The 13,504-nt window shown below is 25.7% G+C and overlaps 4 protein-coding genes, 1 long non-coding RNA gene and 1 other non-coding gene across 8 annotated transcripts; 4 read left to right on the top strand and 2 right to left on the bottom strand.

Moving 5' to 3' along the window:
• Window positions 1–584: 584 nt before the first annotated feature.
• On the top strand, window positions 585–656 carry Trnaq-uug (transfer RNA glutamine (anticodon UUG)). Its single transcript has one exon. It is a non-coding gene; the product is annotated as a tRNA-Gln (tRNA).
• A 324-nt stretch (window positions 657–980) lies between these two features.
• Dph1 (diphthamide biosynthesis 1) lies at window positions 981–2,861 on the top strand. Its single transcript, XM_072022449.1, has 4 exons — window positions 981–1,569; window positions 1,716–2,023; window positions 2,130–2,513; window positions 2,598–2,861. The coding sequence occupies exons 1-4, from the start codon at window positions 1,257–1,259 to the stop codon at window positions 2,838–2,840; spliced, it is 1,248 nt and encodes a 415-aa protein (XP_071878550.1). The 5' UTR covers window positions 981–1,256; the 3' UTR covers window positions 2,841–2,861.
• Window positions 2,862–3,072: 211 nt separating this feature from the next.
• Window positions 3,073–7,433, bottom strand: LOC139998126 (DNA polymerase delta subunit 2). 3 transcript variants are annotated; one of them, XM_072022444.1, is made up of 6 exons: window positions 7,155–7,433; window positions 6,776–7,080; window positions 6,406–6,622; window positions 6,111–6,345; window positions 5,754–6,046; window positions 3,073–3,275 (listed from the first exon to the last, which is right to left on the bottom strand). In XM_072022444.1, exons 1-6 carry the CDS (start codon window positions 7,321–7,323, stop codon window positions 3,250–3,252), a joined length of 1,245 nt encoding a protein of 414 aa, XP_071878545.1. In that variant the 5' UTR covers window positions 7,324–7,433; the 3' UTR covers window positions 3,073–3,249. The 3 variants fall into 3 exon arrangements, with proteins under 3 accessions (XP_071878545.1, XP_071878544.1, XP_071878543.1); XM_072022443.1 differs by lacking the exon at window positions 3,073–3,275 and adding an exon at window positions 5,369–5,672 and having other exon boundaries at window positions 6,776–7,011; window positions 7,155–7,432; XM_072022442.1 differs by lacking the exon at window positions 3,073–3,275 and adding an exon at window positions 5,369–5,672 and having other exon boundaries at window positions 7,155–7,430.
• LOC139998128 (uncharacterized) lies at window positions 3,390–4,938 on the top strand. The gene is made up of 3 exons (XM_072022445.1): window positions 3,390–3,861; window positions 4,113–4,351; window positions 4,425–4,938. Exons 2-3 carry the CDS (start codon window positions 4,127–4,129, stop codon window positions 4,656–4,658), a joined length of 459 nt encoding a protein of 152 aa, XP_071878546.1. The 5' UTR covers window positions 3,390–3,861; window positions 4,113–4,126; the 3' UTR covers window positions 4,659–4,938.
• A 190-nt stretch (window positions 7,434–7,623) lies between the features above and the next one.
• On the bottom strand, window positions 7,624–13,336 carry Bhd (folliculin). Its single transcript, XM_072022447.1, has 17 exons — window positions 13,005–13,336; window positions 12,777–12,939; window positions 12,425–12,703; window positions 12,169–12,357; window positions 11,846–12,087; window positions 11,720–11,761; window positions 11,452–11,655; window positions 11,265–11,387; window positions 10,932–11,189; window positions 10,769–10,839; window positions 9,789–9,944; window positions 9,574–9,679; window positions 9,155–9,429; window positions 8,969–9,081; window positions 8,558–8,887; window positions 8,243–8,477; window positions 7,624–8,167 (listed from the first exon to the last, which is right to left on the bottom strand). Exons 1-17 carry the CDS (start codon window positions 13,152–13,154, stop codon window positions 8,026–8,028), a joined length of 3,078 nt encoding a protein of 1,025 aa, XP_071878548.1. The 5' UTR covers window positions 13,155–13,336; the 3' UTR covers window positions 7,624–8,025.
• Window positions 10,077–11,172, top strand: LOC139998131 (uncharacterized). The gene is made up of 2 exons (XR_011803188.1): window positions 10,077–10,363; window positions 10,427–11,172. It is a non-coding gene; the product is annotated as an uncharacterized lncRNA (long non-coding RNA).
• Window positions 13,337–13,504: the final 168 nt, after the last annotated feature.

The following is a 13,504-nucleotide window of genomic DNA, read 5'->3' as shown; positions in this document are numbered from 1 at the left end:
CGCTAAAATTAGTATTATTTCTAAATAAAATGTTATTCAAATGTTCTATTATAAAAATAAATTTAAAATAATACTACTATGTAACAATATTAGATTTTTTCTCTTATTCTTTTTCTTACTATTATCTTAACGTATTCTTTTTATTCTTGACGTACAAGATTTTTATGTAAACAAACTTATGTATATATTTTATAATACGTATCTTATCAAAAATGTTTAATTCAGATAAATATAACTAGAAAGAGTTTTGTAATTATAAGTTTTTATTAAAAATTTATAAACTGCTAATTTGAAAGATTATGTATTGTATTATGATAACTGCATACAATTACAAGAATTTTTAAATAGAACTATACATATACATAAAAGTATAACAGGCAACAATAAATAAGTATAATATCTACAGCAACCCATTATATTTCTCTTAATATAATGTAATACGTATAATGAAATATAATTTACAATCCTTTAATTGTTAGTACAACAAACAGCTTAACAAAATCATATAATTTAATATATTTATAGATATTAAGATAATTAATTAGATAGTAAAATCTTAAAAAATAAAAACGTTTAGTACAACTGGTCCCATGGTGTAATGGTTAGCACTCTGGACTTTGAATCCAGCGATCCGAGTTCAAATCTCGGTGGGACCTTAAAAACATTTTTTTCTGATACAATGAAAAATTTACTATAATTTTATTAAAGGAAATAAAAAATTTATATCAAAATTTTGAAGATTCAGTAATATATAAAAATAATAGTTTTATAATAGTTATATGAATAACATATTGATTAATAATTTGTTTTGAAGTAAGTAGTTATGTAAACATGAAATATAATATCATTTAATATTCAAAATAATAATTATTATTATATTATTTTTAGAAAACTATTTTCATTTGTTGCAAATTGAAAAAGACAAAATATTTTTATTCATAAAGTATACATTTAAAGTAGAGGGCGTCGTTGTCAGCTGTCATGTCTAAGTTCATTGCGGGTTCGTTCAATTTAAAAGGTTAGGCTAAATTATAACCTTTCGTTTTTAGTTTTTGATAAAAGTAAAATTTTAATAATAGGTAGCGTAAATTTCTACCGAAATGAATAAAGAATAGGATTGTACATTATGAATTCTATATATTGTATACGAAATAAATGAATCATATTCATATAATATATCCTTGTATTAAAAATTTTTTAACAAGAACGTAGATATAAATTTTAGGTTATTAAAATTATTAAACAAAATTGCAATTATGAGTGAGAAATCTGATTCTGTTGTGATAATTAAAGCAAAACCTGTTCGTAAGGTATTTAAAGCTCCAGTTAAAATAAATAAAATACCTGAAGAAATTTTAAACGATCCATTGTTAAATGCAGCAATTGCTGTGTTACCCTGTAATTACAATTTTGAAATACACAAATCAGTATGGAGAATTAAGGAAGTCAAAGCTAAAAGAGTTGCATTACAAATGCCTGAAGGACTTCTAATGTATGCTACAACTATAGCTGATATTATTGAAGACTTTACAGATGCAGAAACTATTATAATGGGAGATGTTACTTATGGTAAGGAATTTTATTGTTGTGTAGTAATAAAAAGATTATTTAATTGTAAGTTTTCTATGTACTCTTTAATTGTTAAAATATATAATTTAAATATATATTGTATAAGTATATATAATTCCAAATAAAAACTAATATAATTGATATAGGAGCATGTTGTATAGATGATTATACTGCAAAAGCATTAGGTGCAGATTTTTTAATTCATTATGGTCATTCTTGCTTAATACCAATTGATCAAACTGTTGGTATTAAAGTACTTTATATATTTGTTAACATAAAAATTGATACTTCACATTGTATTGAATGCTTACAAGCTACATTATCAATTACAACAAAAATTGGACTTGTAAGTACTATACAATTTGCTGGCACATTACAAGCAATTGCAATGGAGATGAGAAAAAATGGTTATGAAGTATCTACTCCACAAAGTAAACCATTAAGTCCTGGCGAGGTATTGATATTTATATATCTTATTAGGCTAAACTCAAATTACATATACATCCTTTTGTGTGTATTGCAATCTTTACATTATAAATAAATCATATTATTGCTTCAAGATTTTAGGTTGTACAGCACCACAGATTCGATGCGCTGATGTAGTTATCTATGTAGGAGATGGTAGGTTTCACTTAGAAGCAGCAATGATTGCTAATCCAAAATTAAGGGCATTTCGATATGATCCCTATGAGAAGAAATTGACAGAAGAATTTTATGATCATGAACAAATGCTAAAAACTAGATTAGCAGCAATTGAACATGCAAAAGACATTGGAAAATTTGGATTAATACTTGGTACTTTAGGAAGACAAGGAAATCTTAATGTTTTGAAAAATTTGGAAACTAGAATTAATTTATTGGGAAAGAGAAATGTTATTATATTGCTCTCAGAAATATTTCCAGATAAAATTAAATTATTTAAAGGCGTTGATGCTTTTATACAGGTTGTTTATACCTATAAAATTTGTTCTCTTAATTATATTTTCATAATTATGATGAATGTACATTATATGATTCCTATATTACAGATTGCATGTCCACGATTAAGTATAGATTGGGGAACAGCGTTTGAAAAACCTTTTCTCACACCATATGAAGGAGCTGCTGCTTTAAAAATGATAAATTTTAATAATGATAAGCCATATCCTATGGATTTTTATGCTTCAGCTAGTCTTGGACCATGGACTCCTAATTACAAAGAATCTGAATTAGAAAAACAAACTAACACTTGTTGTGGTAAATGTAAAGATAAAACAAATAATAAAGATTAATTTATATTTAACTTAATACCATTAGAGGTTTTATCTTTTAAGTATCATTTAAAAAATGGTTAGTAATATTTTTAAGACTTTAATAATTTATAAATGCTTTTTGACCCGATATTAATTTATTATAAATTCAGTAACAAAGGTAATGATTATTTATTGTTTAGTTTTTAATATATTTTATTTTACATGCAACAAAATTTACATTTAATAAACATATATGATACGTGTGATACTACATGTAACAAACATATATGATACGTTTAACTGTATTTCACGCTACCTTCATGGGTAGTGGTGTGATTATAGAAATGTCTGCGTGGGCGAATTACGTCATACGCCCACCTGTAGCCGCACATCTACATAGTAACTTTTATGAATGTGTGTAATAAGTGTATGTCACAAATATAATTTTTTACACATTGCCCAAATTTTTCAATCCTAGAATTTGCAAATTATTAAAAGATTTAACATTACTATATTCGATTACACATATTTTCATAAAATTATAATTTATAATCTGTGTTGCATCGTAAATAAAAAAATTACAATTTCGCAGAATACTATTTAATTTTTACTTCTGTTAGCGCCGCGCTAGTACAAGCAACTTAAAACAGAAATATTTTCAAATAAATATTATATCGTAAATTAATTTTATATACACAAATGAAAATTTATGAGAAACAAATAACGTTTTACGAAAAAGTTATTAAGAAAAGGTCACAGGGTAGATCGCATAGTTCCCGGGGGTGGAAGGCTGTTTCGGCCGCACCCCGGCATCGCTACGTCAGTCGTCATTCCAACGTGGCTCAACAAGTATACGCGGCAGTGTACAGTTGATTCAAATATTTGAAAATGTACCACATAATATAAGATAACTGTAATCTTGTTTTGCTTACAAATATATCGAAGAAAAGCGTAACGAAACACTCGCGTTTCAAGAATATTAACAAATTTAGACATATTCATTATCCTTATACTTTATCTCTCCATTGATCTGTTAATAGTGAAACAAAGTATCTTACTTGTAAGTATATAAATAATATTTCAATCTTACTTTTAGATATTACAATTTTTTATTTAATTTGTATACTAAAAATATTATTCTTTTCTATAAAAGTAAGGATATTTATTTATTTATACATTGACCTTGAAATATTGTTTGTGAAATAATTTTCATAATTAAATATTTAAATTATTTAACGTTAACAAGGAATAATAAAAAATAATTAATCAAAATGTGATTTTATCCTATAAATAATATATGACAATTTTAAGAAGGAAATCTTTGAATGACATCCAAAGTGATGAATGGGAATAACTGGGAGGGAAAATGGCCTAAACAACAAACACGGACTAATAAAACAGTACACAAGAATAATAAGCGAACTAAAAAAGCTGGATTAAAGTTATCGAATTCATCTAAAGGGACAACACCTAGACAAAGAACACTTAGAAGATTGGAAAGTAATGAGAGAGAAAGAATGAGAATGCATAGTTTAAATGATGCTTTTCAGGTAGATATAACTGTAGTAATTTGTAACAAAAATTATCTATTTCTAGAAAAACATAAATGGTTGTATTTTGTAGTCTTTACGTGAGGTAATTCCACATGTATCAAAGGAAAGACGATTATCCAAAATTGAAACCTTAACTTTGGCAAAAAATTATATAGTTGCTCTCACAGATGTGATATGTGCAATGAGAATTGAAGAAAAAACTACAGATTCACAGTCAGAAGTTTCTCAATCTCAAGAATCATCTAAGAACATAAATATTTGTCTAAATATGAATATTCCAATTCCTTCAAAATCATGTAGTTAGGGAAATATCAATATTTATTGGAATAATTATTTATACACGTAAAGAAACAATTCTAAAAACACTGCAGGCCTCAGAAATAATAACAAATATTTTACATTAACAGCAGTATCAAAAAGCTGTTAAATTTTACTTTATGTAAATCTTTTCATTCAAGATTTATCCTCATATATCTGATTAAATAATAGATCAAAGAATTAATAAATTCATATCTAATTCTAATCTCATTTAATTTAGTTTTATTTATATCTTTTAGCAGTATTATTGAAAATACAGTGCCAAAGAATACTATTATTTTCATGAAATGAAGCAGTATTATATTCTAGTAGTTACTACATATATGTTGTGTAGTATTAAGAAATATTAATATTATTATAACAAAATATTTCATTTAAATTGTTTTGAAATTATGAATTGCATAGTATATTGTTCCATATATTGAATTAAATACTGTTAACATAATAATTAAGAATACTTATATTATAATAAATATGTACGAGAATTTAAGAATACTATAAATGTTACCAAATATGAATTATTTATAGAATATATATTATAATTTGTTATGTGAATATATATTATAGTTTGTTTTTTCATATATTTATGTATAAGTAAAAGGCAAATAAAGATATATTTTACTTATGTACGTATTTTCATGTTCTTTTTCTTTTCATCTCTATAAGTAAATATTACATAAAAACATGAAAAAGGTATACAAATAGAATCGTTTTATTAGGAGAATAAGTAATATATTTGCTATGTACAAATTATGGAAAGATTATTTAAGAAAACTGATTATTTTCTTATATGAATATATTATTATATATTGCATTATCTAATATTATTATATTGCGTTGTCTAATGTCATTGTTTTAAAACAATTAAATATTTTAAGAAATTAATTCACAGCAAAAGAAATAGGCCAGGTTTCTAAATTCTGTAAATCAACTAGCACACCTGTTTGTGTTTTAGAAAATGTTGGAATACAAATTAATCGTATTGTTTGTCCTTCATCTGCTGTGAATACAAATTTTATTTTACCAAGTCTATTTCTTCACTATAAATATAGAAATAAAAATTAATAAAGAATATATTTACCTGTGAATAATTTGGTATCATACTTATCCATATTACCAACAAAATATATATCAGGACATTCTGTTATAATAAATGGATCAATTTCGCTAGTTGGATAAGCTGGTATAGTATCTGGTGCAGTTGGTGCATAATGTCGCCAAAGTAACGTACGTTCTAACCACATTAAAGGTGAAATATCAACAAGTCCAGCAACTTTCATGATATCTGTAATTGGTTGACCACTGGATCCAGCTACAATACGAGAGTTTATACTACCAATCCATGGATTAGTAACTCCATAAAAACTTTTAAACCTATATAATATGAATATTAGCAATATTATGATATTCTGTCATATACACATATGTTTTACATTACCTGAAACATTGTGGCAAAATGCATGGATGAAGTGGTTGTTGAGGTAATGTATGACACGTTGGATCAAATTCTCCAGGCATTAATATTATGGGACAACATTGTATGATAGGATGAAGAAAGTTATCCAATTTATGTGTTACGTTTGCAGTCTCTTTAAATATCTCTTCATCATGTGCTTTTGTCTCAAAATAGTTTTTATAATTGTGGGTCTCCACAGATCCTCTTATACTATTTCCTATGTTAATATTATTGTTATTTATTGCAAATACTATTACTATTAATACACATTAAATACCTGCTATAATAATACACACAACAGATGCCACATCTTTATGAACTTCTTCACAACCAATCATTCCAGTGATCCACTCAAATAATAAATCTGTACTTAACGATTGTAAATTATTTGCTAGATCTAGACCTGAAATTATTAAAATCTTTCCTTGCGTTTCTAGTGGCCGATCAAATATTGATAATTTTGGACAACATCCTGGCAAACACCAATCTATTACCTGGAATTTTATAAAAGAAAAAAAGAGCAAAACTCAATCAAATAAAAAAAAAATATCAAACTAAATCTAAATTACAATTTTTACTTTAATTACATTATGTATTTCTTTGTAGTTTTAATTATTTTTGTAAATTGTATAAAAGAAGATATTTACTGAAAGTTCACCATTCTTTAGTTCATGTCCCAATATAGCACAAACAATACCAGTAACTACATCTTGAATATTTATATGATTATCAACCAATTTAATACGTAATGTTTCATCTTCCAAGTACAATATATCTTTAAATGATGCATAATTTGCTCTAGCTGGTTGGATTTGTAATTGAAGTTCGGTACTAAGTTCGCGTAATAACGATGGTTTCAACTCTTGATGTTTGTATAAAGTGCCTATTATAATACAAGTATCATTTTCGTTTCTTTCACTAAGTTGTTCAAGAGTAACTATTTTATTGTGTCCTACAGCAAAATATTAGATATCAAAAAATATAACCTAAAATGATAACAAATGTAATTTCTATAAAAATATCTACCCCATTTAATTTTTGCTTTTTGCAAAAGGTGATCTTTTAATGCTTTTAATCTTGCTTTATAAATACTACAATATTGTTGTTCAAAACGTCGTACAGAAATATTAAACTTTTTAAAGTCTTCGAATATACATGGTTTGCGATGATACGTCGGTTGCGGTTGAATTTCCATTTCAGAAAATGCTTTTATTAGATATTTATAACAATAGACTGTAGTTTTAGTAAATTTAATATATTACTATATTCACTAAAATTAAATAATCATAAAAATTAAGGTATTAAATATAAAAAAGAAATATTAATGCAATTAAACAATCTAATTTTTTCTTTGAAAGTTATCGATTTTTAATATTTTTATGACATACAACAAATAACATTTCACAAAATGTTGAAGCTATATTCGTTTTCGAGATATTTTTTGAACATTTAAATTGAAATGTGAAAAAATTAAAATTGCTATAAATAAAACCTATTAAATAAATTGCATTTAATCAAAGGTATGTTGTAGTTACATATACATATAAGATATGGGTCGATTATTTATGAAGATAAGCAATTACTTATCAAAATTAAACGAAATCTCCATTAAAATTTATTTTGATATCAATTTTATCAAAAAATTTCATGTAGATATTATATGATTTTATAAAACTGGATATAAAATCTTAATTATTAAGTGATGTATGTAAGATAATTTATTTTATACTGATATCAATATTCGTTATGTGTTGACTATATTATAAATAAAAAATTATGCACAACCTTGAATACATAAATATTGCATGAACAAATAAGAGAGAATACACTTTATATATTAAATTAAATATTACCCACTATTCTACATTGTATAAAACATGATAAATTAATTAAATGATTATGCCGGATTTGGTGGCAATCCCATTGACCAAGTATCTAATAATTTTTTATCATGAGGTCCAGCACCTAAACTAAGCATAAGTCCAGAGAGATCACCACTATGACCACGTCCTCGCATGGCATGAACTACTTTGGCAATGCTACAATTATAATAAAAATTCACAGTTAACACAAGAAATATTGTTGAATATATAAAATACACAATATAATTATACTTTGCCCATTCCTCTTGTAATGCAGCAAAATGTGCCTTCAAAGTCGAATTTCCAAGTTTCTCATTTTCAAGTGATTTTTCAATTTTTGTTAATAACGTTGGTAACTTTAGTGGTAATGTTCCCGTCCATCTAACAATATGTGAACTTGAATTTTCAACTTTGTGTTCATCAGTAACAATATCTAATCTACATACATTTGCACAAGGTAAAGGAACAGCTACTGATGTGTCAACGCCTGAAATTAATGTGATTATTTATAAAATATTTAATAAAATATCTATATCTTAATATTTTTGTAACAATAAAGTTACATACCAATAAAGTTACACTTGTTAGGATCCATATATTCTGTTGCTTGAGTCTTAACTCTTCTACATGCACGTGGAATAAGAGAACTAAGTCCATATAAAGATTCCAATCTTTCAATGTTTGGACCTCTTACCAAAATTTGAACGCCCGTTAAACTAGAATATAAAAGTTGTCTAAATTGATCCTTCCCTAGTACAGCTCTCAAATCTTTAAGAATCACTGTAGTAGATTTCCCTGAGACCTCTGAGAATTCGAGTGTTGTTTCTGGTTCATTTGAGTTTAAAGTTAAATTTACAGGTAATTTGGCATTTACTAAAGTAAATCCATCTTCAGTTTCTAAACAATGAGAAATGCTATTTGATGAAATAAATTCAAGTATATATTTTTTATGAATGTGGTATTTTTTGTGATGCTAACCAATTTGATCCTCCAAATTGTAATTTAATTCATCATCTAATAAGCTCATGGGAAAAATTTCTATGAAATGTCTTGCTCCTGCACTAAGAATCCATACCAGCCACATGTGGATTCTGGTTTAATTGTAATTTATTAATATTCTATTTTGTAAGTATTAAATACTTATCCCATAACTATAAAACAGACCTTATAAAAACATGTTTCTCATTGGTTATATCACTAAAAGTTCTAGGTTGTCTGTTTGAATTATTATACAATCCTGGTCCATTGTTGGCTGTTGATAAACGAACAACTCTTTGTGGACATTCTGCTTCTTCTGCATTGTACTTCTTTTCAGCAAAATCTTGTAATTCTCGAATTACTTCTTTTAAATTATCAACTAAAAAGGGCCACATATTTAATAGAAATTGTTTATCCCTCATGAAAACAATAAAACTGCACCATTTACGAAAACCTCTTGCCTGTAAAAAGAAAAAGAGAATACCTTAATATTGGTGAATTACTTTCTAAATTCCTTTCTAAAAATTTAAGATTATAATTAATGACATGATTTGAATAATTTGTTGTAATAGCTACCAAACATGCTTTTTCGTTGCATAATTCACCTGGGCATCTTTTAATGTAAATGTATGACTTAAAACATGCCCCCTATATTCATCTCCAAAGTAGCAAACACCTTCTTTACCAGGATGTACTTCACAGCTTAGGCTCCTTAAAAAATTAAAACATATATAGGATTGAGTAATATATAGATTCATGTTACTATATATATAAAACATATATTTAAAAAATATGAAGGAATATTTCATAATTATTATACCTAAAGCATGCATGCTTTAGCAAGCACCAAATATCTTGAGTTAATGATTGCTGAGCAGAAAGAAATGATGTCCTTGTTTCATGTTCATTACTTAAATATTTCACATTACCAATACTTTGACATCCTTCACATTCATGCTGTCCATCTTCCATAACACTTTGACTTCGTCTTAATATTTCTTTTGGACCATAGAATTTCAGTTTCTCTGTACTTTGATTATCATAATTACGATATGATTGAGTTGTAAATATCACTTTAGGTCCATGTGATTCACAGAAAATACATAAAGCAATCACAGCATTCATTGTTAATATTACTGTTTTTTTTATATGAGTGTTACAAATTTACTGTTCATATATTTTTATATCCTTATCACTCTTATCATCTTAAACGCACACATTATGTACTATGTGTATGTGTGTGTGCGTATAAATAACGCAATATATTCGCAAGATTTAAATAAAATATTTAAATGTTATACATATTTAAGAATTTAGAAAGTTAGAATTATAATTTTAAACATAACCTCTGTTCATAATGTCAGATATAAAATGTATCTAATATAAAAACACAATGTGCGTGTATTATTTATTAATTTTTAGTTCACGTTTTGAAACAACGAAATTAATTTTTTTCAGCTTTTTCACGTGATAAGACAGAAATGAAGAGAAGCCAAGAACACGTGACATTATGATAGTCTTTTATACATATCTGAACATACATTTATATCATTCGTTTGTATGATGCTCGCTCACGCATACACTCATAGTTTTGATGACCTCGTACATATAAGTAAAAGCAGAAATATATTTATGTAGCATAATGAATCGCTTCATCTAAGGTGTAACATGTAATATCATTAAATATTTATTAATTTCTTTTTTCATGTATTAATATATTTAATGTTAATATAACTAATAATACTTATGAGATACTTATTACAAATTTATTATTTTGTATTATGATAAATTAATTTTAACTTAGTGCCTTCATATGCAGCTCTCATCCATACACCTACTGAATGTGCTTGAGGATCAGGATATTTGAGTTCCTGAAATAGATTTTAAATAAATTTTTCTTATTTTAATATATTATTACAAACTAAAATTTGTGAAGTAAACTATAGTATTTTATATCTTTTACATGAGAAGATTGTGTATACAAAACATTTGTAGTAAAATTTTCAGCAGCTCTCACAGCTATTCCAAATGCATCAATAGGATTCACATTTCTACTTAATGCATTTTGTAAATCTATCTGTACTGCTGTTAAAGTGGTTAATAGGATTTGGACACCTACAGAGGATGCTTTAAATTGTTCAATTGCTTTATTTGCAGTAATTAACACATGTAACCATACATCTACTGTTATCTCTTTATCATTTTCATATTTCGAAAAAGCCTAAAATGTATTATACATTTAAAAAGTTAACCATATATGCAACTGAAAAGTTAAACATAACATATTATATCTTACTTCAGCAATATAGAAAAAAAATAAAAAATATAGCCTTCCTCGTATATCACTCACTGTCTTTTGAATGATATGACTAATTTGTAGAAATGTTATATATAAATTTGTTCCTAATATTTCATTTTTCTGTAAAATGTTTTAATTAAAATTCGATTATGTGTTTTTTTTTAAAACATGTTTAATATCCAACCTGAATAGCATTTTGTATAGCTTTAGCTCCACATGCAAGACTTGTACCATAATCTCTATTGCCATATTTTTGATCCATTATATTCAACTGTCTTTCACATGCTATTATTGCTTCAGATGCCATTGATATGATTAATAAAAATGTTTGACTAGTTTTATGATTCATCGTTGGTCCTTGAAAATTTAAAACATTCCAGTCCATATTCTACACATTCATTAAGATTTTATTATATTACATCTTCCATAATGCACTAATAGAATGTAATTACCTTATGGTTCTTTTTTAATGTAATTAATTTTGTTTCATCATGCTAGAAATTAATTTTAGTTTGAAGTTAAAATATAATATAAATTGAAAAATAGAAAAGAAGTTAATTCCATCAATTTTACGATACCTTTTTAGTTTCTATTTCCTCTAAACCTAATGCTACTGGCCAAGTAGATACAAGTGTTGGAAAATCTAAATATTTAATTAATACTGTATTGAATGAAAGATTTAATAGACAAATGTGAAAACCATTACTATTTGAATACTTCATAAATTCTTTCATATATATTCTTTTTAGTTTTAATCCGTTTATTTCTATTTGTTGCAAAAGTTCTAAGATAAATATGTTTCCTTGTATTTGGCTACAACCTAAGGAATAAAAAATGTTTCAAGATAACAAACAGGGTTCAAAAGATAAACATAATTTTAAAATGTCTAGTTCTTTTATACCAAAGTTACTTATTATAATTGCAACTTCATGACCAATACAAAACTTTTTGGTTTCATGTATATTTGTTTTAGTTTGATTTTGTGATGTTATATTTAATATATCTATCAGTGGTTTGAGTACTTGTTTAACTAAATTTGGGAACATTTCCAATTTATATCCTTCATGAACTATATCTTCAAAATAATCATCTGCAAAATATAATCTTTTCTTTATATTATATTATTAGACAATTTAATTTAAAGAAAATTGTGTAACCTGTTTTTAAAAGTATTATTTCTCCACTATTTGCAATAGAATTACAAAAAGAATAGATCTCATCTAAACATTTTCCTTCTTCTGACATAGCTCCAGCTATTTTACATATAAAAAGTGTAGGTAGAAGATTATGTTCTTTTACACTATTACCAAAATAAAACATATCACTGTTATTTATTGTTATTAGTCTAACAACATATCCTTTTAGTTCAGCATATAATTTTGCCAAATTAAAGTTTATAGAATATTCCGCATAATTTTGTACAATTAATAATATACCTGTATATATATATTTTATTTAATTATTTAATAATATAAAATAATATCTTATTATATAATTATATCTTATTACCTTCAGTGTGATCAAATCCAACTTCTTCAATAACTCTTAATATATTATCAACAGAAGGCGCAGAAAAGGTATTTCCTAAAACTGCAGCTGTTAACATCCCAGGACCCACAACTCCAGGATATATTAATTCATTTTCAGCTCTGCCACCAGATATTAATTTAACCTATTATTATAATACCATATAATATTGTAATTAAAATTTTTATTTAATCATGACAAATTATATACCTTCCCAATCATATTTGCATAATCTTTACGTAAGATTGCATTACATTCTTCTAATGTAATTAAATTATTATGTATTTTTGCCATTCCCATAAGACTTTTATTCATTATTGTATCAAAATAGTCATATTCTTGCTCTTTTAATTCACACATCCTTTTGCATAAAAATATTACCTACATATACTAGTGGAATAAACTTAAATAAATATTTATAATAAATATATTATATTATGTTAAAAATATAGCTTATAATTTTTAAATATTTGCTTTCAATATCTTATATTTGTGAATTGAGAAGGTTATTTAAACAGTTAACCTACCTAGTTTGTGGCAAGTACGATTTGACCCCTTATAATACGCGATATTTTTTTACTTATTTCTCAAAACATAATGTTATTATTCATTTTATTATGAAACAATAATTTAATTAGTTTTTATAAATTTGAATACAGACATATATAATTTAAAAACCTATACATAATCAATCTTTAGAAACTCATATG

This window comes from Bombus fervidus, chromosome 2 (assembly GCF_041682495.2).
Source record: "Bombus fervidus isolate BK054 chromosome 2, iyBomFerv1, whole genome shotgun sequence".
NCBI classification, from domain to species: Eukaryota; Metazoa; Arthropoda; class Insecta; order Hymenoptera; family Apidae; genus Bombus; species Bombus fervidus.
This window is presented reverse-complemented; position numbering and strand designations above follow the sequence as displayed.

Bases quoted from the DNA above. Each gene is read 5' to 3' on its own strand.
- Dph1 (XM_072022449.1), top strand. From the start codon at position 1,257: ATGAGTGAGAAATCTGATTCTGTTGTGATAATTAAAGCAAAACCTGTT. The intron at 1,570-1,715 runs GTAAGGAATTTT...TAATTGATATAG, and splicing joins AATGGGAGATGTTACTTATG to GAGCATGTTGTATAGATGAT. The intron at 2,024-2,129 runs GTATTGATATTT...TATTGCTTCAAG, and splicing joins AACCATTAAGTCCTGGCGAG to ATTTTAGGTTGTACAGCACC.
- LOC139998128 (XM_072022445.1), top strand. From the start codon at position 4,127: ATGACATCCAAAGTGATGAATGGGAATAACTGGGAGGGAAAATGGCCT. The intron at 4,352-4,424 runs GTAGATATAACT...TGTATTTTGTAG, and splicing joins GTTTAAATGATGCTTTTCAG to TCTTTACGTGAGGTAATTCC.
- Bhd (XM_072022447.1), bottom strand. From the start codon at position 13,154: ATGTGTGAATTAAAAGAGCAAGAATATGACTATTTTGATACAATAATG. The intron at 12,088-12,168 runs GTATAAAAGAAC...TTTATTCCTTAG, and splicing joins AATTATAATAAGTAACTTTG to GTTGTAGCCAAATACAAGGA. The intron at 9,945-10,768 runs GTTAAAATTAAT...ACGAAGTCAAAG, and splicing joins GCTGCATATGAAGGCACTAA to TGTTATGGAAGATGGACAGC.
- LOC139998126 (XM_072022442.1), bottom strand. From the start codon at position 7,323: ATGGAAATTCAACCGCAACCGACGTATCATCGCAAACCATGTATATTC. The intron at 6,623-6,775 runs GTAAATATCTTC...ATAAAATTCCAG, and splicing joins TAAAGAATGGTGAACTTTCA to GTAATAGATTGGTGTTTGCC. The intron at 5,673-5,753 runs GTAAATATATTC...TTGTATTCACAG, and splicing joins TGATACCAAATTATTCACAG to CAGATGAAGGACAAACAATA.